Consider the following 26,757-nt stretch of genomic DNA (forward strand, 5'->3'; position numbering starts at 1 on the left):
TATCAGAGTGCTGCTATAGTCTTCCTGTTGGATCACATCAGGCAGCTTGTGTTGTCTGGTTGTCCTACTCTTTACATCATGAACATTTTTCAGTGGACTCAGGTGTACATTACCTGTTTTCAGGTACCTTTTTTGAAGATGGTTTTAGCCACTCTTTCCATGTTTTCTTCAATGATTAAGTCCCAGTCAATAAAGGGGCAAAATGAAGGCTGAATCTAATGTACTAAGCATCTACATTGCCACTGATTGTGGTTTAGATGAGGATAAAAATGAATTTCGTCAGTCCTCCACTGGGATTAGCATGTAGGCTCTCTGCAGATTGGCACTGTATATGTCCTGTGCATTGCACTGTTCCCAACAACTGGAGTTATGCCTGTCACTAAGCATTTAGAGAAATGCTACTGAACACAGGGTGATTTTGCCCTGTGGTGATGTTTGGCAATATCTGCAGACATCTTTGGTTGTCCTGACTGCTGGAGATGGTGCTGCTGGAATCCAGCGGACAGAGGGCTGGGCTGGGCTGAGCTGTTAAACACCCTATAGAGCACAGGGAGCTGAGCCTTCTCTGAAGAATTACTTGGTCTAAATTAATGGAAGTTGAGAAAGCCTCTATTAGATGGATGGAGGAAAGAGTGGATGAGGATATAAAAATATTACAAATTGCATTTGTTAACTTGACTAGCAGAAGATTCTATCACTCTAACAGATGGTAAGGGAATGGATCAAGATGACTGAATTATGGGTGGAAAACTCAGGGTAAAATCAATTCTTCCAAAGTAAATTGTGTGCTTTTTGCCTCTGATCCACATTGTTCTTTTCCTTTGTGGGAAAATTAGCTTCAAAACCAGAGGATCTTCTTACTTTTCATGTGCAACTTTTTTTCTTTTCTTTTCTTTTTTTTTGGGGTGGGGGTGCTGGGAATTGAACCCAGAGCTTTGTGCATGTGAGGTAAGCACTCTACCACTAAGCCACATCTCTAATACCTCTTTCAGATCTTGGTGTTCTCTGAAGCTAGTTCCTTATTGCCCCTGGTCTTGTGTTGCTTTTTCTGCATTTTTCTCTCATTATGTTGCTCCATCGTATTGCATTCCACTTTGAAGCAAACATTGCCTACAGAACGAAATTATGAGATGCTATTATTATATAATTTCACTCCTAACAATATACACATTCTGCCTGAATGTGATGAAGTGATTATCATAAGATGGCAGATGCCTTGGGAGAGTGGAAAGTTAGGTTGCTGTTCTTTTCCCCTATGTTATTTTTAGCAACTGAAAATGCAGTAATTAGGATTTAATTGACACTTTTTCTGGTGATGGACCAAATGGAAGGAAACGGAGTTTTTACCTAATACCACGTTGGCTACACGGTTATGGCCAAAGCAAATGTATTTCCCTCAGCCCGAGAGAGAATGCAGTGTGATGGTCAAGGGCACGAAGTCTGGAGCCAGCCTCCCTGCCAGCGTTGAAATCTCAGCTCTGTCTCTCACAGCAAAAGCCCAAATGCATTTTTTTTTTCTCACCAAGAAACAAGAACAACAAAACGACCAAATTTTTGCCTTGCCTTAAGTTCTTCAGGCAAATAACCCAGACACTATTGGATGGGAGGCTGGAAGTGGAGGAAGAAAGTAGCCAACCTCCAAAGCACCAAACTAAAACAGGAAGCAAAGCCCCCAGGGTCTTGGAGAAAGAAAGATGGCAGTGGACTCGCACATGGCATCTCCTTTTTTCTTCCTACTTGAGGCGACATTTTTACTCCATGCTTTGGAGGGACTGAATGTGAGCCCTTGGAATGATTTCTTATCTATGCAGACCATAATTTTGATTTCCAGCAATGTGTTCATCACAACAGTTTCCCATTGTGAGGTGACAAATGAGCTGTTTTGTGATGTTTCTAGTAAAATGATTTTACCTGGAGGAAACTTCTTTTAAGTCTGGAAATTGGAATGGGATTTTTGGGGAAGGAAATGCCAGTTTAGGTAAATATTATGATTTGTATCTCCCGACAGATCCCAATGGGTGGCAAAGAGAGGTGGCTTAAAAACATGTTGGGTGGGAGGCTGAGAGATGCAGTGACTCAGTGTAATAAATTCTGTATGGGGAGCTTGTCATTTTTATTACTGCTTCCCTAACATTAACGATATTTATTTTTTATGCCACATTGCCTAGCTATAGACATATGGCAATGATGTAAGTAGCTTGTAGAGCATGTTTAGGCACAAATTCATTTTTATTGGAGAAGAAATGCTCTCTGGTTTTTCTTGGTGTTCTTTTCTCTGTTCAGTTTTGCACCCTGTTTTCCTTTTGTGCTGGTTAACAATTTTTCTCCATTGCTCTTTCTGCTTGCCCTTTCTTTGAAACCAAAACCCCAGAGGTTGACTTCTGGTTAGTCTTTCTCCTGGTTTATGCTGTGATGTGTTTGATTCCTTTTTCCTTTTGTAAATGGGAGTGTAGGGGAAGAAGAGGAAGGAGAGCAGAAATAAGGGAAGTTTTCATTTGTCTACATTGTCATTTTGTATATGTGTGTGTCCTGAAGCATCGTAAGCTATGGGTAAGGGACATACTTGTAATCGTTTTTTGCATTTGTTTTTGGTTTTTATCCTTTATTATAGTGCAACTGACATATAATCAGCTAAACAGCTTTATTGTGTATTTGAAATGCAATGAACTCTCCATATTTGTAGTATACATTTTAATAAGCTTGATGTATTTATTTATGGTGATGTGTGTGAAACCATCACCATTATCAAGATGAACAGTCCTCGGAAATGCCTCAATTCTTTGTACCTCTTCCTTCTCAGGCCTCACCTTTAGGTAACTGTTTTTCTGCTTTATGCCATTATGTTAATTTGGATTTATTATAATTCTGTATAAATAAACTATACAGCATGTGTTTTAGAAAAAGAAAATCTGGATTCTTTCACTTAGAATAAGTAGAGATTGGCCTGTGTTGTAGTGTTTTTTCCAAAGTTTATTCTTTTTTTTGTACCAGGAATTGAACCCAGGGGCACTTAACCACCGAACCACCCCAGCCCTTTTTAATATTTTGTTAAAGATGGGGTCTGGCTAAGGTGCTAAGTGCCTCACTAAATTGCTGAGGCTGGGTTTGAACTTTCTATCCTCCTGCCTCAACCTCCTGAGCCACTGGGATTACACATATGTGCCACTATGCTCTGTTACACTTTGGTTTCTTATGAATAAATCCTGGGAGTAGAATGACTAGATTGTGCTTAACTTTTGGGGAGACTGACAAACTTTTGTCCAAATTTGATGTATTTATTTATATTTCCACTGGCAGTGTACAAGAGTCTTGCTTCCTCTTTATTCTTATCAACTCTTGATGGTCATATTATTTTTAAATTTTAGCTGATTTAGTAGGTATGTGATAACTTGTTGTGCTTTTAATGTGAACTTCCTCAGTGATTAATGTTGAACGTTTTTGGGTACGTAGGTTGTCTTATTCTTTTAACAGTGTCATTCGTTAAGAAATTAATAACTTTAATGAAGTCCAGTTTATCGTTTTTTTCTTTTTTTGGACTGTGCTGTTGGTGATAACAATAAATCTTGGCTTAACCTAAAGTCATAAAGGTTTTCTTTTATTTTTTCCTTGCAGAAATTCTGTTTTAGGTTTCTAAAACTTATCTGTTTTAAGTTGGTTTTTGTATAAGATATGAGGAAGGGAGTCAAATTCACTTTTACATATGGATATTCAGTACTTGCATTATCATTTGTGGGAAAGATGGTCCATTTTTCCACTATGTTATCTATTGTGATGATCATACAGGACTTTTTTTTCTTTTTTCGTTTTGCTTGTTGGTATTGCATTGATTTTCAAAATATTAGGTCCATGTTACATCCCTGTGATAAAGCCAGGTTGGCTGTGATTTTTTTATCCTTTTATTTATCTTGTTGAATTTCATTTACTAACATTTTATTTAAAGTTGCGTTTGTTATTAGTGGTGGTGTTCGGTCATTTTCTTGAAATTTTTTTAGTTTTGATATTCTACCTCACAAAATGAGTAAGTATTCTATTTTCTGGAAGAACACACGCTGATATTTTTCTGGAAAAAATATAAATAGAACTGATATTGTTTCTTCCATGATTGTTTGATAGAATTCACTACCAAAATCATCTTGGTCCTGAGCTTTCTGACAAACTAGATTTTTAACACAAATTCAGTTTCTTTAACAGATATAGAACTAACAGATATAGGACTACTTAGGTTATCTTTTATCGTGAGTGAGCTTAGGTAGTTTGCATCTTTTAAGACATTTGTCCATCTTTTGTAAATTGCTGCATTTATGGATATGAAACCATTTGTAATGTTCCCTGTTTTCTCTTTAATGTTGTTAGAACCCACAGTGATTCTGCAGTAACGGTTCTCCTTCTTGGAGAATGGCTGTTGATGTTTTCTCTATTTTCTAGTCACTTGGGTTAGATTTATCAATTTTATTGATCATCTTAAATAACTCATTTGGAATTAATTGCTCTATTTTTGGTTTTCATTGATTTCCTTTTTGGTCAATAATATATCTATTCTTTTTTTTTTATTTTATTGTAAACAAATGGGATACATGTTGCCTCTCTGTTTGTACACGGCGCAAAGGCATACCATTTGTGTAATCATAAATCCACATACAGTAATGTTGTTTGATTCATTCTGTTATTTTTTCCCCTTCCCCCCACCCCTCCCACCCCTCTTTACCCTCTGTACAGTACTTTCTTCCTCCATACTTGCCCCCCTCCCTAACCCTAACTCTAACCCTAACACTAACCCTTCCCTCCCCCCCATTATGTGTCATCCTCCACTTATTAGCGATATCATTCGTCCCTTGTCTTTTTGAGATTGGCTTATCTCACTTAGCATGATATTCTCCAATTTCATCCATTTGCCTGCAAATGCCATAATTTTGTCATTCTTTATGGCTGAGTAATATTCCATTGTGTATATATACCACAGTTTCTTTATCCACTCGTCAATTGAAGGGCATCTAGGTTGGTTCCATAGTCTGGCTATTGTGAATTGAGCAGCTATGAACATTGATGTGGCTGTATCTCTGTAGTATGCTGATTTTAGATCCTTTGGGTATAGGCCAAGGAGTGGGATAACTGGGTCAAATGGAGGGTCCATTCCAAGTTTTCTATTCTTATTACTTCACATTTAATTTATTCTTTTTTCCTCCCTTGCCTTCAGGTAGAAAGTAAACTCATTGGTTTAAAGTCTTTCTTCTTTTCTAATGTAGATGTTTAGTAGTATAAATGTACTCCAGAATACAGCTTTATCAGCATTCCTAAGACCGATATATTTTCATTTCATTTATTCAGAATACTTTAGACTCTCTTTTGGTGTTTTCCAGCTCTTCCTGTTACTGATTTTTTATAATTCAATTTTTATTTCAATGAAAGAACATACTCTGCATGAATTGAATACTTTAAATTTATTGATTGGTTTCATGGACCAGAATCTGGTTTATCTCAGAGAATAAATGGTTGCATGCACCGGGAGAACGTGTCCCCTTTGTAGTGCAGTGCCATTTAGGTGAAGGGTGTGTGGATAAGTGAAGTTGGCTGATGGTTGTGTTCACATCGTATGTATGTTGATGGATTTTCTGTCTACTTGTTCTAGCACTTATTCAGATAGAGGGATATTGAGCCTCTGACTGTGGCTGTGGAGTCATGTTTCTTATAGCAATTCCGTCAGTTTTTGCATGATGTATGTTGAAACTGTTCGATCCGTGAACATTTAGTTTTGTAGTAGCATCTTGATGAGTTGACCTTTTTATCAATATGGCATGACCTTTATCCCTGGCAGTATTCTTGACTTTTGCAGAAGTTTAAATTTTTTCGTGTGTGCGTCTGTACATCTTTGGTTTTCTTTTTAAACATTTGAAGAGGAATTTCTGGGTTACAGGATTTCAATCTTTCAGAAGTTCTCAATGTCTTGCCAGATTGCCCTGAAGAAAAACTATGCATATTGATACTTGTTGAAGTATTCCTTGACTTGTCACAAAGTCAGTATTGTACAATTTAAGACATTTGCAAGGTTTAATGAACTGTAGCATTCTGTTGATCATGGGATAGAATATACTACCATTTAATTTTGTTAAAAATTAAAATGCTGTGTATATTTTAAAGTTGTCATCAATCTAATTTTATAGACATAGACTTCAAAGTCATCAACTTTATAATTATCTTTTATTATTACATAGGCATAATGATTTTTTAAATACGCTGATTTTTAAAATGAAGATACTGAGAGGGAAGAGGATTTGGTTTATGTAATCTTTTCTGCATAATTTTTTTTAAGTTTTGTGGTACTGGGGTTTGAACCCAGGAACTCAGGAATGCTAGCCAGGCAAGCGTTCTACCACAGAGCTACATCCCAGCCATTTTCTATGTACTCCATGTGTGTGTGTGTGTGTGTGTGTGTGTGTGTGTGTTATCATTGACTAATATCTTAAAGATGATTTTCCAAATTTTGTGCTTATATTTGGATAGTGTTTGACTTTTAATATGTTAGTGTGTGAAAAGAAGTCAAATATGACACAAGATATTCCTAAAGGTACTTTCCAAGATTAGAGATGAAATGCTACATGCTTAGACCTTACAGAGATTTGTGGTTGCTTCAGCTTTGATAGTGCATAGTGCAGGTAGCAGCAGTTCATGAAGTGATTCATTTGATTTATATATCTTTTTGATATGTAAAGATATTCCCTAAGGAGGTTTTGCATGATAGCTAAGAAATGCCCAACAAATTTAACAATGTTTTATAAAAAGTAAACTCTGAGGTGACTTGTTTGGATTCTTTTGGTAATTAAAAAACTCTTCTTTTCATACAGGAGTCTTCCCGAGCCTCTCATGACCTATGAGTTACATGGAGATTTCATTGTTCCAGCCAGTAAGTAAATCACAGAGGTAGAGAGACATAGTTTTGTGGTTCATAGTGTGTACAGACTAAAAATTGAACTTAATGAAATTAAATTGATATCAGTCATGAAAATTTAATCTTCTTGAGGCCTTTGTTAAAAACAGAAATCATTATAAATGATGGTTGTCCCTTTCCCCCTTTAGAAAGAAAGTAAAAATGAGGACAATGGATTCATTCATTCATTCATTCATGAGCATTATTGCTTATTGTGTATTAGTCACAGGTAGACAACACTAGTAGAGTCTGGGTATGTAGAACCATGACAGAATTCCTGACCCCAGGAACCACTTCTATAGCAAGTATTGGGGCCTCCACCTCTCTCTCATTATACCATGAAATATAGAATAATGATAAGAAATGTTGTGGGAACATGAAGCGTTTAACCTGTGGGAGATCGGAGAGATTAGTGGGTTGGAGATGGCATCACTTAGATATTTAGATGGAAATTACAGACAGAAGGAATATTATGAGAAGGAGTATTATGCCAAAAGCCCAAGCAGTATTTGTTAGTGAATTATACGTGATAAAGTGTTAAATGAGAAAGGCCTGTTGGTGGTGGAATTTTAATTCACGATCAGATTTTTTATTTTGTGAGTCAGACACTCGAGGCTTTCTGGTTTTATTATCACAGAGCCCACTTTTTGTATTCAGCACTGTTTGATCATCCTCCTCTTCTGAAGTATACTGGTGGGGTATTTAATAGTTAAGGAAATGAAGGTTGAGGCACGTGAAGTCACTTGCCAGAATATAGGAAACTGTATTTAAAATTGAAAACCCCAGTTCCACTGGCTAAACTTTGCAGTATTGGTTTTCACAGGTGCACTGACAGTAGCTGAAATTGTATTTTCATTTCCTTTTATTTTTTCCCCCCCTTGGATGTCGTCCACAGTTTAATCTGTTGAAAAACTTAAAGCAATCCCTTTGGGTCCCATGTTACTGCTGCCCGAACATGGCTTTAAATGTTATCTTCTTGTGAGGTCTCTGCTCCCGTCAGTGTAAAGGTTCCTCGGATGTTGCCGAAGGAAGCAACGTGTAGGCTCCATTAGACGCTTGTAAAATAGGCTTTGGGAAAAGGCAAAAATGTGGTTCTGTTCAGCTTTATTTTTACATGGAAGAGGAGTTTTTTTTTTCTCCCCCAAAATTTGTGTGATCAAGGAAGTGGGGGAAGGTTTTCTTGGCCATAACTCAAGCAAATGCTTAGTTGTTTTGATTCCTTCCCTGTGGCATTTTTGGCAAACTAGGAAAAGAGAAATTAAACTTGGTTGGAGGACAATCATTTCATGTTGTTCGCCTTAGAGACTGGAAAAAGCACAAGAGTGCCAGCTTTCATCTCGAATCCTTTGGGAATTGAAGAAAGATAAAGTGATTATGGAATAAAGGTCTAAATTGCCACAAGTGAGTGTCAGGAGTATTGTCATGTCCATAGCCTAATGCCATGTGTTTGAAATTCTGATATCAGATTTTGCCAGATAAGGAATTTCCTACCTCTGGGGACCTTTTTACAAGGTAGTGAGAGGACCATGGTGGTAGAGGATCATGAAGGCATATTTGAAACTATGTTGTGCAAAGAATTGTGTGGATGTGAAAAGTCTCATTATCTGCTGGATGTGTGCCCTACTTGGTTTCCTGACTTTCTGGTGATGCTGTAAGAGCCTTCGTGATGATTTGAATAACAGGACTGTCGCAAAGGCATACTGTAGCTACTGTGGTTATTGGCATGGATTTGCACCTAACTGCAGTCGTGGTTGGAACAGGACCTATAGTAACTCTATTAAATGAGAAAAAGCACATGTACCAAATGGGATTCTTTTAGGGTTCGATGTTTCCAGGGCACAGCTTTTATTTTCATCTCTTGTGAGTACCCTCCTCTGTAGTCAGTGCCTCTTAGGAGTGAAGGAGCAGATCTCTAATCTTTTTCATATGTACCTCTAAAGAGTAAAATGGTCACAGAAATCAGATGCCCAAAATTAGTCTCCCCCTTTGAATATTGCTGGAGAATTGTGGTTACGCTATCATTTTCCATTAAGGGTGGCATAGCTTACCTTGTCTTGCTAAAATGTCTGTTAACTGAGCTGATTGCTAAAATTACCAAGCTTTACCAGTCTTTGTTACCGCCTCTCACACCAGCATGGAAACTAATTTTTGATTCTTCTCAGTCATGTGTGCTGGTTTCCATCTGTTCTGTGGTGTTGAGATCCTCTCTTCTCCCTGCCTGCTGTGAGTTCTGAAGGTTTCTCCTGGGTCCCTTCCTTTTCTTGAATCCGTTTTGTTCCTTTGGTTTTCTGTTGAAAACCTCTGAGTTAATTCCTTCAGGTCATGATAGAAAACTATGATCTATGTCATCACAAAAAACCAAGTATTCTTTCCTTGCTTTATGAAAAATCAACCTATGATTCAATGTTAAATGCATTGGAAGTAGACTTTTTTCCTTTAAGAAAATTAAGAGTTGAATTGGTAGCTGAGATCATTAAGATGACTTAAAGGAAGTAGAGACCATCTATCTTTCAAGGTACTGTACTGAGCTTTTGATATAGAAATTCACAACACAAAAATGCAGTTTATTTGGTCTGTGCAGGAAATCAAAAAGTTGTGTCCAATTTGGAAGGCCTCAGGCATCTACCTGGATGTCCTATGCATGGTGCTTATTACTTTTGAGAATGTCATAACCCTTGGTCTGTAGGCAGAGTCCTTGACCTATTATCTTGATAAGCATGGATGGACCCATCGTATGAACGATTCCTCAACTGTCTCTTAAACCAGAGTGCTTGTGTTGCCGTGTTCAGTATGTTTTCTTCCTGTAGTCAAGTTACTTGGGAAGCATAATCTTAATCACAAAGTTCTTAGGGTCATTTCTGACAAGAAATGTAACTATTGTAGGATCCAGTGCATAGGTGTGTTTGCTCAACCAGAATGTCCTATCCTTACTGGTAAACCCACATGGGAAGCAAGACAGGATCTAGGTGGGGAAGAATTTAGAAACCTGGAAATTAAAGTAATTGGCCGTCTAGTGACATTGGCCTCCCTCAGCCTGGTGTATTTGTTTGTCATGTGGATGGGGAACCCACAGAGGAATTAGAGTTCTGGATATCTGCTGTCAGAAGCCCACTAGTTCCTTGGAAAGTGCTGGGGTAGTTACTGCTAATGCTTTCCTTAAATTACAGTATGATTGATGTATGGTGTTTAAATATTAATATAACGTTTATTTACCTGTGTGTCTTTAAGAAGCTCCAGTAAGTTGATCATTCTTTTTGGTCTCAGTTGCCACAGCATCATAAACAAGTAGACACTAAAATGTGATAGATGCTGAGGTGTAGTTTCACAATTAAAATGCTTTTTTTCTATTACAGTAAACTCCTAATTCCCTGGCATATTTCATGAATTTGGTGTATGATTAACCCAGTGTCCAGATTTTTTTTAAAAAGTTATGCCTATTATTCTTTGTCATTGAAATATATATGTATAAAATGCATGAAGCATAAGCAACTAATGATAACTGATTTTAGATGAAAAAAATTCTTGTAGAAACCTTGAAGTCATTCTACTATAGCCATATAGAAATGTCTGTTAATAGAAAGTTCTGAGTAATGCCAAAATAAGACAGTATTAGAACAGATAGTTTTATCTTAAAAGGATTTTTTTTTTTAAAGAAAAAACAGGGAGAAAGCTTGGAAAAAAATGTGATTTCAGATGAGGTGGGGTGGGCTAGTGGGAGAGGGACTCAGAGTGGAAGGTTTTGACTATTTTTCAAGAGAAATTCTATTTTTAGAAATGAAGAACATTATCCCTAGAGGGTGGGAAACTACTTCTCTAGCTTGTGTTTGGGTAAGTAATAAATGCTAACATATTAAAACTAGGTTTTCATTGGAAAAAATGATTTTTAATGTCAAGATACAGACTTCTGAGTTAAAAGTAACTTTTTAGTGCACACTTTTCAAAAACTTTTAAGTGTTAAAATATGAAATTCTTATCCTTTATTCCCTTGGAATTCTTGATTATTCTTGCAGAGTTGATGCTTGTATCTTACATTTTGAAGATTAAAACTGAATTGAAATCATTGTTTTTGTTTCTTTCAACACTGATGAGTATCTTGGTTTTAACTCCAGATTTAGAACATGGTTGTAATTTATTACCTAACTCTTGAGACAGTTGTGCTCTTGTTTTCAGTGATAATTTTAGTCTATATAAAAGCTTTTTTGTTAGGTAATATGATTTTGATGATTTGCGTTCTGCCTCATCATGTGCTTTGTAGCTTTAGCCTTTTTGTTCCTTTCCCTTTAGTGACTACTGTCTCAGTGTCCTCTTGTAAAATCCCATTCTTCACTCTCCGGCACTGTTATTTGGGGTGTAAACTGGGCAGAGTTAACTTTGCCAACATTGGAAACAATGTACATTTCATAAAATTGATGGTGTGGCACTGGTTTAATGAGATGGAAAGTCGTCCATGCTCTGTTAAATGAAATGGGCTGTTTAAACATTTCATTCCAAGTAAAGGGAAGAAAACTCTGAAAGGATTAGACCTAAAACCCACCAGCTCATTTTACAATGAGATTTATTATGGGGAATTTGAATTCTAGTGAACTTGACTTGTTGAAACCTATCAGTGTACACAAAGAAGTGTACAGTCAATGCATTTTCACCAGGTGAACAGCCTCCAGGTCAAGAAATCAAACGTGATCCAAGGTGAAGCCCTTCTCACACCCATGTGGCCACTGTCCACCTTTTGGGGTGTGACTATTATCTGACTTCAGACTCCTTGGGTCGCACCGTGCATAACTGCAATCCGATGAAAACCATTCTGATATGTCTGCCTTTCTTCACTCAGCGTGTGAGCTTTGTCCTCATAGTGAAAAGCGGTAGAGCATTCTCGTTACGGTCCATGGTGTGGACATAGCATAATATATTGGTCAGTCCTACTTTTGATGGACTTTTGGGTTGTTTTCACTTTGGGGCTATTACAAAGAGTGCTGCTGTGAACATTCTAGCGTCTGTCTTTTAATGAACACTTGTGTGCGTGTCTTCTGGTCGTGTACCTATGAGTGGAATTTTTGGAGCTTAGGGTATGTGTTTGTTCAGCTTTAGCAGATCTGCCAAACACGTCTCCAGAGTGACTGTAAGTTATTCCCACCTACGGCCAGGCCATAGCTCAGTGAAGGAGAGCCGGCTGAGCCCGTGCAAGCCCTGGGCTGCAGGCCCAGCACCAGGGGCCAAAGCCACAGCTAGTGAGTATATGAATGTTTGGGTCGCCTCAGGTCCAACTTGGTACTCACTTAAAGCTATTCTGGTGGGTGAGTGTTGGTCTCTTGTGGGTTTAATTCTGCTTCTCTCATAAAAGCCAAGTCCATTTTCATATGTAATCATAGCATAAAATTTTTTAAAACCCCTTCTCCAGTCTTTCGCTTGTTTTTATTTGGGGTTTTCCCCCTCCTCTCTGGTTGATTTGTACAAGTTTTTATAGTCTGATTTTGCATTATCTCTTATATATTGGAGTGTTAGTGATTTTTAGTTGTCTTTATTATCTGTCATATAAATTTTACAGAGAAGATATTTAATTTTTATCATCAGAAAAATTAAAAACACAAAGGTATCAGTGTTTGAAAACAAAATAAATGTTAAAATAAACAGAGCCCCAAATTCTTCTCAGTCTCTTCTTTGCCACTCCTGGAAACTCTAGCATATTCCTCAGTAATGAACCTTGTCTTGATTTCTTAATTTCCCAGGCAGAAACATGATAAAGTTAATCAGGCCCACTGTTCATGAGAGCCACAGGTAATTCTCAAGTTTAAGGGGTAAAGGGAATATGTTGGTATTCCAGGGCTGCAGTAGCAAAAGTACCACAAGCCGAGTGACTTAAAAGAACAGAAATATATTCTGTCACAATACTGGGACTGAACGTCCAAATCAAGGTTTGCTCCATTGGTGACTGGTGGGAAGGGTCCTTCCTGGCCACTCACTCCCGGCCATCTTCAACGTGCCTCTGCTTGCAGATGCCCACTTTGATTGCTGGTTCTGCTGTCGGGGATACCCTCCCCCCACCCATCTATCTCCAGTTGACCATCTTCCCTCTTTGTTTTCTGAGGACACTGGTCTTACTGGGTTAAGGGACTCTGCCCTCCCCCATTATGATGTCATCTTAACTGATATCGCTAAGGACTGTTTTCAGATAAGTAAACTGTATTAAGCATGGCTTATAACTGATATTTTAGAACTTGAGCATCATGACCCCAGAAGATGGCCTCTCTCAGGCTAGCCCATTCCTAGAGATGCTAACCCCCAGCACTCTTTTCGTGTGTGAACTTCCATCTCCCACCCCTCCTTCAGTGGACTCTCTCTCTGCAGGCCAGTATTCTCCATCCCTTGTTACCCTAGGGCCAGGTACCAGACAAGTGGGGACAGCTCCTTTGCCCCAGAATCCTCCAAAGTCAAACTGGCCAACACTAAACCTGCTTGCACTTCCTTCCTGCAAAAACCTCAGTAAAGGCTTTTCCCCACATTTCCCCTCGCCCTCGGCCTCCTGATGACCCTGGTGCTTCCCTCGGCAGCTCTATGTGGCTCCCATGCCTCGTGTGTCTTGGGCACTGTGAGCCTACACTTTGACCTTCTGTATGTACGCAGTTATTTCCATGCCTGTGGTAAACACCTGATTAAAGTAAGTCCCAGGTTGAGTTTTTCGAGCAGGCACGCTCTGAGGTGTCTTCAGCATCTTCTGGGGGATACAGTTTGACCCATAAGAGGGAGCAGCCTCGTTGCTGGTATTCAACTTGCATTCCATGGCTGGAAGTGTGGCAGGGCTGCCGGAGAGGCGAGAGCAGCCCTCTGATCTACTTAAACCCAGGGAAATTACCTTACAGGCCAGGGTGTGTGTGTGTGTGTGTGTGTGTGTGTGTGTGAGGATGTCAGAAGATTAATGATACCGGGAAAGAGATCTTTTTCCTTTTCAAGGTGGCAAAATATAGTTAAAATCTGTTTTTAGACCATGAACAGATGAGCTGTTAGAATTATTGGTTTAGGGGAATATATTTGATTCCAAGTACTTTATTAACTGTTCTTTTCTTTCTTTCTTTCTTTTTCTTTTTTTTTTTTTTTTTTTTTTTTTTTGGTAAAGAAAGTGGCAGCCCAGAATCTCGTGTTAACGCTATCCATTTCTTGGTGCACAAACTTCCAGAGAAAAATAAAGAGATGTTGGATATTTTGGTGAAGCATTTAACGAAGTAAGTCTCTCTTCCCTCCCCGGAACTTTCTCTGCTGTGGGTGCTCGGCTCTGTGCTTGGATTTGGCTCGGGTGGAGCTGAGGCTGTATACACAATACCAGGGACCACACCTGGAAAGGGCAGGCTGGGCGCTTGACTCATTATGTGTGTCTTGGACAAGAGTGGTGAAATCCGATGCCTTCGTGAAGTTGTATAATTATTTGCTTAGCATCATTGCCAGCAACTCAGGGTTTGATTTGAAGTAAAAGAGGAGAATGCTATATATTGCCCATATACAGATTCTGGAAATGGAATTATAAATCCGTTAGCAAATTTAGCATGGTTTCACACCTCCCTAACTGAGTTTGAACATGTTCTTTGTTTGTTTAATCCAGTAATGGGGTGTTATTTCATAGGGTCCACTCTTTAAATAGCTAGCAAAATCTAATAAGTCAGCGGAGGATTAGCCCTTTCGCCCAAATATAAATGACTCTCAGATCACTATAACTATAAAATTTCACAGAGGAAGGCAAGGAACACTGTTTCAGAAACTTTATTTTACATAAATAAAATTAAAGGCCAGAAGATATTATGGCTCACTTGAGGACTTTCTGGTATAGCCTTTCTTTTATTTGGTTAATGCATATTTATTGAATGCCTTTTTTAGGTATCAATAGGTACACAGTTAAGCAAGACAGACAAAGTTCCTACTTTCACAAAACTTTTTAAGGTGAATAGATAAGCAGATAACAATAAAAATACAAAATTATTTCAGATATCAGAGTAAAAAACATAGTTGATTAAGGAAAGAGAGAATATGTGTTGATTGCAGACTATACAGAGGGTTACTATAAAAGATCTCTCTGAGAATGAGGTCCTTGAGTTGAGGCCTGAATTAAGTGGCAGGGCTGCTGAGGACGGCTGTCCATGTTGTTTACAGCACTATGGCGCTGGGCTGCAGGAGTGAGTTCTGATCATGTTCTGATCATGCTCTGCCTGTTTGTGAAGGCGATTCTTATGAAGGTACCACACAGTCCAGTAGTCTCTAGAAACAAGGATGTAATGATCTGGGGAAAGGTGGGGTATCCTACGTTTTGGGAGGAAACGAATTTAACGTATATACAGAATTATTAAGAAAGCCATTGCCACTATGGGAGAACATCAGAGAGAGGTAGTAGAGCAAGTGGGAGCCTCACCAAGTAGTGCAGACAGATCCCTGTGTTCAGAGGCAGATCCCGAGGGCAATTTGAGTCCCAGGAGTCTTCGTTTTAAAGAAAACATAGAATTGCCGAGCACTGTATGTTCTACAGTTATTGCTGCAAAATTAAACACAGATCTTTTCCCCCTTCTTCAATATTAGTGTTTCAAATCACTCCAAGCAGAATTTAATGACCGTGGCAAATTTAGGAGTGGTGTTTGGACCAACTCTGATGAGGCCACAGGAAGAGACTGTTGCTGCCATCATGGATTTGAAGTTCCAGAATATTGTGGTGGAAATCTTAATTGAAAATCATGAAAAGGTAAAATTGTTTTTTTCCTTTAAGAGAATTCCTCTTTGGGGCCTGTTACCATGTCATATACAACTGGCCCCTTAGAGTTCTCCTCTCTCCTTGTCGGAGTCAATTTTATTAATACTACGAAATTCTCATTGAGCGTCTGTCTTCTGATGGAATTCTATAAATCTGGACCTTGTCTTCTCTTATCTTTCTGGTTTAATGGAGAAACATGTAATCCAGATGTAGATAAATATTTGCAGTGTGTTTGGGAATTGAGATTCTTTTGTTGCTTGCATTCTTGGGTTTCTTACTGAAATTTTGTGTTGTAGCACTCCTAAACTCTTGATCAAGTTAGGGCTTTGGGGCTTTGAAAAAAGACAATAAAGCAAATGAAGGAAGTTGAAAGGAAGTGAGACAGAGCAAGAGGAGATCGGAGACAGCCCACTTACAAGGAGGAAAGTTTTCCTTTGACTCACGGTTCCAGGGGTTTTGGTCCATGGTTGCTTGGCCCTGTGGCTGTTGCGCATGTTGCAGCACAGACATCATGGTGCCAGTATGTGGCCAGGGAGCTGCTCTCTCATGGTAGCCAGGAAACAGGAAGAGCATGTGGGTTTTGACTGTCTCCTCTAAGGACATGCCCCAATGTCATAGGGACTTCTTCCCACCATGTTCTGCCTCTAACACATGGGCCGTTGGGAAACATTCAGGATCCAAAATATCACATGTATTGTTAACATCACTGAGAGCGAGTGTGGAGGAGCAGCTCCTGCTAGCCACTGGCTATGGCTGGCATCTGTTTGCATTCTTAAAGGTCACCTTACCTTGCAAAGAGTCTTCCTGGTTGAATCAGCCGTAGTAAATGGCAAGTGAAGGAGGAGAAGCCAGGGAAGGGTGAACTCCTCCCTTAGACTCCTGCATTACATCTGCAGGGGCGGGGAGGGGATGGGCTCATATACCTATAGTTTGGGGATGGGGTTAATTGGTTTGGATTAGGAGATCCTTGTCAGGGTGCGCAGAAACTGCTAAAATGCACTCTTCCCTCCCACCATATCCTTGTGACATTTTAAAAAAATTGTGATATGATATTCATGCATTCTATGGGGTGCATTATGGTAATTCAGTACATGTATGCAATACGTAATAATCAAATCAGGGTAATTAGCATTCCCTTCTCTTCTAGTATTAGTTGTTTCTATGCCCTGGGAGTTTCGTACTCTCCTACCATTTTGAAATATATCATAGGTGGTTTAACCTGCAGTTGCCCTGCTGTACTAGAGAAGAACCAGAGTAACTCCTTTTTTCTGTTTTGGTGCCCCTTACCTTCCCATCTCCCCACCCCCATCTCTCTAGTGACCACTAACCTATTCTGTTCTTCTACAGAATCAACCAGTGGGTTCCACAAATGAGCGAGCAAATGCGCTTTTTGTCTTTCTGTGTGTGACTTATTGCATTTAACATAATGACTTCCAGTTCCATGCATGTTGCTGCAAAATGACAGAATTTCGTTCTTTCTAGGGTCAAATAGTACCCTTTTGTGCATATGTATGTGCGTGCGCACGCGCGCACACACATATGTAAGTATACATACCACATTTTCTTTTTGCATTGATCCACTGAAGGGCATCTGGGTTGATTCCATATTTTAGCTCTTGTGAATAGTGTGACATTTTAAATACTTAAGTACTATTTGTTATTGTTGCCTTGTGATCCTCTTCCCAGATTACTGTTATTTTCTCCTCAATTACATATTATCTGTGGCTACTCTGATGACATATCTGCAGAATTGAGCAGTTAAAACAGAGGTCAGATAGCCCACCAGGCAAAATACATACTGTCAGACCCTTTACAGAACACACTTGCTGCTCCCTACTCTACGCACATAATTTTCAACCCTGGAGTAGCATCAGAATCACCTGAAGGTCACTTTTAACAGCTATCTTAGCCATGCATGTTGTGCTGTTGAATTTTCACCTCCCTTATAACTATGGGAAATAGCCAGCAGGGGGAATGGCCGACCTGGGGAGGAAGCATCTCCTGTCTCTGATAAGATCTCGGGGGAGAGCTTCAGTTTGGAACATGGGAGAAGGTTCCACTCATGTTCATCAGGCTTTTGTTCACAGCAGTTTTCAAGCAAGACCTGAGTGTGATTTCTGCTGGTGTTATTCTGACCCCTGGGAGCTTGGTTTGGACTCAGAATCTGAAGGAGTGGCTTGCTGTCCTGACTCTGTCTGGCCTTTGTCAGGGTCAGTAAATGTAGGTGGGACGGTCTGTGAAGGACATGTGGAGCAGGGGCTTCCTGATGCTCCCGTGTTGCTTTGCTCACCAGGACTGCCAGTTGCCTGCCTCTAAGGAAAGCCTAGTAAGAAAAATGAAGATGCTGACTCAGGATTTACAGTTGTGTGCTTTCTCTGTGGACAAAGATGTATATGTTCTTTTCAAAATCATTTATTCTTTAGGGCAGTGCTGCTTAATCTTCATGGGATTGTAGACCTCTTAGAGGCTAATGAAAGTTACTAACCCTCTTCTCATATAAAAGCACATCACATTCCCCCATTCTGTCAATTGTGTTGAGAATTTCAGCAGTTTCACCTGCATTGCCAAATTGATGGGCTCTAGGTCGAGAGACTCTGGTTGAAAATGAATGATCTCTTATCTGAGCTGTCTCACTTCTCTTTTCTCTAATACAGGGAATGCATAATTTTTAAAAACAACTTAGAGTCTTTTAGGAACTTCTGAATTTTACTCATCTTTCCTTTCAGCACTTTACTAGTAACTGTTCTTACAGGGAATTTGAAATTCTGAAGACACTTGGTCATTCCTTTGTGTATTGAGAGGATTTTTTAAAATTGGGATTGTATTGTATGCCAAACATGTAACAGCTGCCAAGGTGGAGCGATGAAGCCACAGCCTACATTGGGGAGCCTGTCAAAGCTGGGGTGAGGACCATGTTTTGGGACTGGTATCCCTTAACTCTTACCCAGCCAATACATGATGTAACTTGCAGTCCAAAACCAGTCTCAGCAGTGGCGAGGCACTGAGCAACTCAATGAAACCCTGTCTCTAAATGAAATACAGAATAGGGCTGGGGATGTTGCTTAGTTGTTTAGTGCTCCTGAGTTCACTTTCCAGTACCTCCCCCCCCCCCAAAAAAAAAAAAAACCCTACATAACTTGCTTTCTTAATTGTATTCTGTTTCTCCCTACTGCATTATTGAGGGCAGAGATGGTTTTGTACACTTACAACAGCACCTGGTGCATGTCAGGGGCTCAGTGAATATTTATTGCATGAGTTCATGCATTCAGTACATTTTGAAGGAGTCGGAGGACATGTAGTTCCTTTGAGCAAAGCACTGTGGGAGCATCTCTTGGGTCTTTGTTGCATTTGCTGGAGCAGTTCCAGCTGTGAGAATACTGCTCTCCACTGAAAAGTTAAGCTGGAAACCCAGTTTAGTGATTCCCTTTACCAGTATAGTCAAAGCAACTTGATTTTTGTGTGTGTGTGTGTGTGTAGTAGTTTTTTCCCCTTGTTTTTGTAGCCAGTGGTGGTGAATTGATGCCTCCATTTATGGTATTGTCACACTGTCATTAAACCTCATTAGTGTGCACTACACCCTTCAGACAGCTCATGGGAAGATAGCTACAGTTTATTTTCCAAAGAAAGAAATGGAATACAAGCTTTGAAACCATGTTCCGTTAAATCCTAATTTTGTTAAATCCTAATTAGGGAACTTTGATGGACCATAGCTGTGAAATTCAGGTTCTGTGTCTTGCTCCTAGGAAGAAGGGACTCCATGTCATGCTACAGCTTCCTGTTACCTTTCCTTATCTGAAGCTAAGGAAAAAGCACATGGTTTTTCTGTTGGAAATTAGCTGGTCCCAATGTCACCTGGTTAACAGATCTGACTTCCAGGTAGCACCAGCGAGCCATTATCATAGTCGTAGCAGATGGAAGTGTCCCAGCTGTGAGATGGAACTTTATAGAACTGAGTGGAGGGCTTTGTTTTCCTTTTTGAGACTGGACAGTGCTGTGACCACACAGCCTACCTTCCAGTTGAGAAGGGAGGCAGGGAGGATTGAGTTTCAGGTTTTCCATGGTGTGCATGGGTTAAGGCCAGGAAACAGCAGTGCCTGGAGGTGGAGGTTGTGGGGAGGAGCATCGGCATGGCTCGGTGAATTCTAAGAACTGAACTTCCCCGTCGCCTCGCCTTTTCTCTCCCATTTTACCTTGTACAGTTCCACTCCCAGCTCTGCTCCTGCTCAGCTGGACATCTCAGAGTCCAGGCTCTGCTCGGAGGGAGAACATTTCTGCTGGCAAGGGAGTTGTCCATGTAAAGTCTACGGACACGTGTGTGTGCACATGAGCCACAGGTTTCCCCGACAGCTGATGTACAGATCACACCCGAGCATCTTACCTTTCACTCCAAAGCAGTGAGCGGAGGGATAGAGCTCCTCTGAGTAAATGTTTGCAAGCAAGGAGGGGGAAAGAAAGTAAAAGAGGAAGGATGGGTAAGGCTGAAAGAATAATCTTGTGAGGAAGGAAGATATAATGGCAGGGGTGCAGGATTAAAGCAGGAGAGCTCTAGCTGAATTCTAAAGTTAGTCAAAGACCCCTAGTTAATCTGTTCTGGAGATCATCATTTTTCTCGGCCTCTTTGCTTTTTTTTCTTTTATTTTTATAAAATCCATATGTATTTGATAGGAAACTTACACCATATGTTTTGGCTTCATTGACATGCGAAACATTAAGATGTTTTAAAAGAAGTGTTTATGAGCCAAAAAAATCAAGGTCTTTCTAACCTTGCAAACCAGAAAATTGTGTTTCCCAGGTGGAAAGGGTACTGTAAACTTTCCGAGGAGCCTCGACTTGGTGTTGTGCCGTGGAGTTGGTGAGTTTTGCACAAATTTTGCAAAATGAACTTGTTATGCATTAATTCAGAGCCTTTTTTCCTGCATGCCTGCTGTGAGTCAGATGTGAAGTGAGATTTGGGAGAAATGATACCATAAGTTCTAGTAAGGGAAAGAAGAAATGTCCCAAAGGAGTTACATTTATGGTGGAAACTAGGTGTTCTTAGAGACTTTAGGGAAAGGTTTATGTACGACGAAGGGGAATCTGGAAAATTGCCCTGAGTAGGTGGTTTGAATAAGTTTTAGAGTGGAGCCTGAACAGGTGGAGATGTGTTAAGAGGAGACATTTCAGGTATGGGAGATCATGTAGTCAGAAGCCCAGAGAGGAAGCGAATGTTCTGGGAACAGTTCTTGTTGGAACATGGGCAGTGGCACAGGATGAGGTTGGAAAGAGATTTGGGCCAGGTGTGGGGAGGTTGAGAACACCACTTGAGGACTTTAGCTTTTAATATTACAGGTTCCAGGACCAGTCAGTTTTGAAGTAAACTGCCTCAGACAGCTTAATCTGACAGCAGGGTTTGTAATAGCTGGAAGAGGAATGAAACCCGAGAAGGGAAGTCAGTCAGGGCCTGCCCTGATTGGGGGATAGGGAAATCTAGGGGCTCATTTGTGGGTGTTCTCTGAGGAAAGTGTTGTAAGAATTCAATCCTAGGGATTGACGTTGGCCAAATGGTATTATTACATTCCATGTATGTATGAAAGGGTAACAGTGAATCTTAGCAATATGTATAATTATAATACACCAAATTTAAAAAAACAGAAAAAAATTAATCATGGAAGAATATTGGGGCACCCTTAATAAAAGAAAGAAAAAAAGGTTTGGAGGCGGAAATGAATTTTAAATTGTACACAATGAATTTTAGTTATCTGTATGTCCAACATAAACCCAGTAGACAGTTGGAGATATGGCATGCAAATTTGTTAAGAAAATTTTAGGGACAGAAGGTATAATACATAGGGTGTAGCCCAAGACATGAGGTTGGCATGAGAAAGCATTTATTGGATTCTTGTGACATTACCTGCTTTTGGATCACTAAGGAGTGCTCATCTTGTACAACCACACAGGTTTTTGTTATGTATAAACACCCTTAAAATACATATTAAAACCATAAAATGCCCTTTGTATCAATATGTGATAGTATCCCTATATAACTGTAACATTCTTACATTGTCCCTTGGTACCAGTGAGAGGATAGCTCACCTGTGAGCATACAGTTAGAAAGTGGCAGTGCTTAGGTTTGAACCGAGAAGGTCTATCTCCAAAGGCTTTGCTCTTTAACACTTGGAGGAGAACAATATCCTGGGGCCCCAGCAGCAGTCGCTGTGTCTCTTTGACAGAGGACGGTCCACGGCTCCCTTCCTGTTGCTGCAAAAGCAACATACATCTTATCACTCTTGCATTGGTCTCCATCATCCTTGAACGTAAACGAGGCTGAGTGAATAGTTTCCAAACCATTTTCAATTGAGTGCAGGGGATCTTCCAGTCATAGAGTGTGCTTGTCATTTAATGGGAAAAAGAAATCTTTTAAAAGAAAAAACAAACAGAAACAAACCTCCACTCCGAAATGCTTCTTGATTTAGCTTTGCTGGCCCTGAGTTGCTAAGCAGCGAGTTTTCATATGAGAGAAAAATATGTCTTAAACAACAATAATCATAAAAGTCCAAAGTTTCTCAAAGTTTTATGTAGGCCAAGTATCAACTCTTTGGAGTCAAAATCTTACAGCATTATTTGACAGAATTTCAGAGCTCCCCCTGCCTCGAGTTTTCATGAAGTTGGCCTCTTGGCATTAAAATATGACCTCTGTATTTTTTTTTTCTTTCTTAATATGGCCTTTTACTTTTGGGAGTGTTAAAAAAAATGCTTTGAAAACCCCAAACTTTCTAACTTCCTTTCTCCCTCCTTTAAGGAGAGAAGGGAAAATGAGGACATTGTCTTGCCCATTCTGCTGTTTCTGTTGAGCCAGGACATAGGAAGCCTCTGCTTTGAGCTTGGAGTGCAGCTCTGGAGATGGTAGATGGGGTTTTCCCATGGGGCTAGAGTGGTTTGATACAGGAACATGTGGGAGATGAGAGTCATTCGGTGGCGTTTGAGTGCCCAGTGAAGAAAAAGCACTGGGGCATTCGCCAGAAAATGGGAGCCCTGCCATCCAGAGGGGAGCAGATGTATTCTTCATTGTCATTCTGAGCATACTCAGTAGAAGGGAGTGGAACATTGCCAAGAGGTGAGTTTTTGATCAGTAGAAGCAAGAACAGCATGATGCTTTCAGTAATGGGAATGCTTCATGGTAGAGATGAGTTGGGGAGTTGGAGTGAGGTTGCTGGCCTCTGAGGTCCTGCCCACTCTGAAATTCTCTGCCAGAGTGTCTGGAGATGCAGGGCTGCAGAGATGGGTCCTCTGCAGAAATGGGCGCTTACTACTTGACCTTCAAACAGCATTTTCAGAAACAAAAGTGGTCATGAAGATTGTGTTCCTTATCTTCATCTCATTTTAATATGTGGTTTTTTGTTGTTGTTTTGTTTTTTTTCTCCCTTCTCAGCACCATGAAGAATACTTGCAAGGGAAAATTAGAACCAGAGAGTGAGGGGTGGGCACATGGTGTGTGTGCAGGTGGACAGGAGAGATCACCTCAGCTGACTTTCCTCTAGGGGGAGGTCAGTGTGGGGTGTGTATCAACTCGATTTCTTGCATGGTCCTACTGCTCACTGTTCTGTTCTTTGTAAAATAAATCTTCCAGAGTCGTTTCTTTCATCTCTCTCCAGATAAAACTGGAAATAATAATAATAATGATAATAGCCAACATTGATAGATGATCATGTGCCAGGCCTAGGGTCAACTCCTTATATGTCATTTCATTGAAGTTTTTGCAGACAGTATGGCATAATGTGACATGGTGGGCTGTAAAGGAAAATTCCTTGACTTGGGATCTCAGCTCTACTACATGTGACTTGTGTGATCTACTTCTTCTCATTGCCATTTTCCTTGTCTATAAAATAAAAATAACTGAAGTCCTCACCTGATAGAGTGGTTGCAGGGACAAGCTGGGCCGATTGTGCACGTTACTGATGGTTTGCACATGAGGGAAGTTGATTGATTTACTCAAGGTCATAGAATTAGCAAGAGACCCAGCTGGGATTTGAACCTGTCTGTCCAGCTCTAAAGCCTTTCTCTTAACCCCTGCACTGCTGCTGTCTGGTAAATGTGTGAATAATCACATTTTACTTTAAATGATTGTATTAACTTGTTTGCATGTTGAGAAAACTGAAGGATGAACTGTTTTTGACATCTGGTGGCTATAGTAGGAAAGGAAGGCCTCTCATGTGGATTTTAGTTTGCTGTCTCAAATGCAACAGGAACCCCACATCATAGATGCTACCTCTTCTGGGGCATTGGGCAATGTCAGGCCTGTCAGCTTCACCTCTCCTAAAGCTTTTGCTAAACTCCGGTTACTATCCTCCTCCTCCTCCTCTTCACTAACACTATGATTCATATACAGTAGCAGTATGACTGGTAGTTACAAATGCTCACACACTGTTATGTGCATGATCTCATTTGATATCCTGCTTGACAACTCTGGGGAGTAGATATTATTGTCCTCAGTTTGCAAATGAGGAGACAGGTTTAGCTTGAGAATTTGCCTGGTAAATGGCATTGCTAAGATTCAAATCTAGAACTGTGTGGCTTTGGAGGTGGTATTCCTAAACTTTCTTCGATCTTAAATGGCTTTAGAAGGAAGGCTTTTTGTCTTTGTTGTCACCAATAGGTTGAACTACTATAAACTAATTGTCAGAAATAGCAGATACAGAATAGTTGTGGATTGCACCAAAGCACTGAAAATAGAATGCTTTGATGTTGCAAAAATATTTTCATAAGTTTAAAATCACACCAAATACTATAAGTGGGAAACATAAACACAAAATATCACTTCATTAATACATTAAGAACTGATTTTTTTTTTCTCTGAACCATGGAATTAAGAATAAAAGTTTATAAATGTAATAATGGTTAAGTAAACACACAAAATGCTTGGGACCAGAAGTATTCCACATTTAAGGTTGTTTTTTTTTTTTAATTTTGGCATGTTTGTATAGATTCCACCAGTTGACCATCCCTAATCCCTAAATCCAAAATGCTTCAAGTTGTGAAACTTATTGAGTGTTGCATTGGTGCATTGAAGAGCATTTTCAGAGTTGGGATTTCAACTGCTCCACTCAGTCTGTGGGATGTTGAGACCTCTATAATAATAATGTTGCCATTAATACTTGTAAAGTGCTCTCCCATGAAAGATTTCCTGCAGAGCTGGGAGAAGGATACTTTCTAGACTCTGAACTCAACCACTTTCCATTTTTGTCTCTGGGTCCCTCCTCAATCTGTCATTCTTCCTAATAGTTTGGTACAAATATTTACTTTGGGCAGCAGCCCAGCCCCTCTGAGATCTGCTGGATGTGGAGATGGGCTTGTCTCATCTTCATCAGATCTGCAGGTGGCACCAGGGTTAAACAGTATCAGTCAAACTAGAAACCAGGCTGAGTCAGATTCTCTCTCCTGGAAGTTTGGAATCAGGGTGTGGAGAAACTGAGCTAGTTATGGTGAGATTGCCCATGTCCTGGGGGCGCTGAAAAAATCCCTTGTCCGTGGGTTAGGTGCAACAGGAAGACAGTGGCCAGAGAAGATCTGTCAGCCCCTGAGAGGGGAATGCACAGGCAGGAAAGGGAGGGCTGCTGCCTTGACTCTTGATCGCCTCTAGTTGCTGATCAAAGCAGTCTTAAATTCCAACTCTTGCTACTTCTTGCTGATACCTTTTAGTAAATCCTCTTATCTTTTTTTAAAAAAATGTTTTATTTGATTTTTAATTCTTTTTGTAGTTGTAGATGGACAGAATACCTTTATTTTTATGTGGTGCTAAGGATTAAACCCAGCACCTCACACGTGCTAGGCAAGTGCTCTTCCACTGAGTTATAGAACCAGCCCGGCATATATTATCATGATAAGGTTTTTGTCACAGATCACACTTTATACAGTGTGAGAAGATCCAGGATACAAAGCACCTGCATCCTCAGGAACACAGGTTATTCAGTGACTTATACTTCTCTTACCTGAGGTATCTCCTGCATGACCTTGAGGCAACATGTAGGCCTGGTCCTTATGAAAACAGATCAGGGGTGTGTATCAGATCAAGATAGTGTGAGGCAGAAACTGGTCCTTTGAAGGCACTCAAGCATGAACCTGTTGCTCTCTTCCCATAATTTTATGACAAGCACTTCTTTAATGCACTTCAGTTTTTAATGTTCTCAGCCCACAGCTTTAGCCAGAAGTAGCTTTCCTCTTGACTTGTGTATAATTTCTTTTACTGGGGAATTGTTTTTCGAAACCTCAGTCTGTATTCTGATACACCCTGCATTCTTCCACATCTCCTGGCTGACTGGTCCTCTGGTCTGCCATTCATGTGGACAGATAGCATTTGAAAGTCCATCCCTGTGTCTGACAGCCTTTCCCTCCCTCAGTTTTGAAGCTTTATTACATCAGTAGCCACTTCAAAAATTTAATGAAAGCCTTGGGTTTTGTCTATTATGTAGGCACAAAAGGAATGTATATACGATTTCAGGAATTTTGGGGACTCTGAGGTTGAGAACCTAGACCCCTAGGAAACCACAAGTTTCAGTATTGTCCATAAGAAGTTGGGACTGGGGACATATCTCCAGACTCAGCTTCTCTTGGATTTGCCAGTTGACTTGTTTCCCATGCTTCTGCCCAGGAAACTAGGGGAGCAGGAGGGAAGGATACCACACATCTGATTCATGGTTTATTCCCTTGAGAATGCTGTGTGGTTTTTGTTTCCCACCTGGGGCCAGCCTCCAAGGAAACCTTTTGAAATCCCTCACTTTGACCATGGAAGATATGAGTCCATGCTGAAATAAATAATAATAATTTAAGCAGGAGCAGCTTAAATAATGAGAGGGCCACTTTTCCATCATTTCGAGACGTACTGGTGTGCAGCTTTCTGTTGAAGTGGGGAAGTGGGAGAGAAGACTGAACGATGTCTGTCTAGATCAGCTCCTCGCTGTGCAAGCTCATCTTCTCAGTTCAATTCTTCTGACTTTCCTGCAGATCAAAAGCATTCTGAGTCACAACCACATTTAGTCAGAGGTACCTGACAGCTGGCCATATGTTAGTATCTCTGTTTCTGCATCATTAGAATGTCAGACACTAATGTCCCACCTGACTAAATGTTTTGGTAAATAAA

General features: G+C 40.1%; 1 protein-coding gene across 4 annotated transcripts in view; it reads left to right on the forward strand.

Moving 5' to 3' along the window:
* ARHGAP10 (Rho GTPase activating protein 10) overlaps positions 1–26,757 on the forward strand; it is a 296,650-nt gene that overhangs the window by 184,323 nt on the left and 85,570 nt on the right. For all 4 annotated transcript variants that reach the window (XM_079154583.1, XM_079154582.1, XM_079154581.1 and 1 more), the window contains 3 exons: positions 6,840–6,898; positions 14,031–14,136; positions 15,476–15,635. In XM_079154583.1, coding sequence (XP_079010709.1) covers positions 6,840–6,898; positions 14,031–14,136; positions 15,476–15,635 — 325 coding nt within the window. The remainder of the gene's footprint in view (positions 1–6,839; positions 6,899–14,030; positions 14,137–15,475; positions 15,636–26,757) is intronic.

This window comes from Sciurus vulgaris (genome assembly GCF_902686455.1).
Source record: "Sciurus vulgaris genome assembly, chromosome: 9".
Classification (NCBI taxonomy): Eukaryota; Metazoa; Chordata; class Mammalia; order Rodentia; family Sciuridae; genus Sciurus; species Sciurus vulgaris.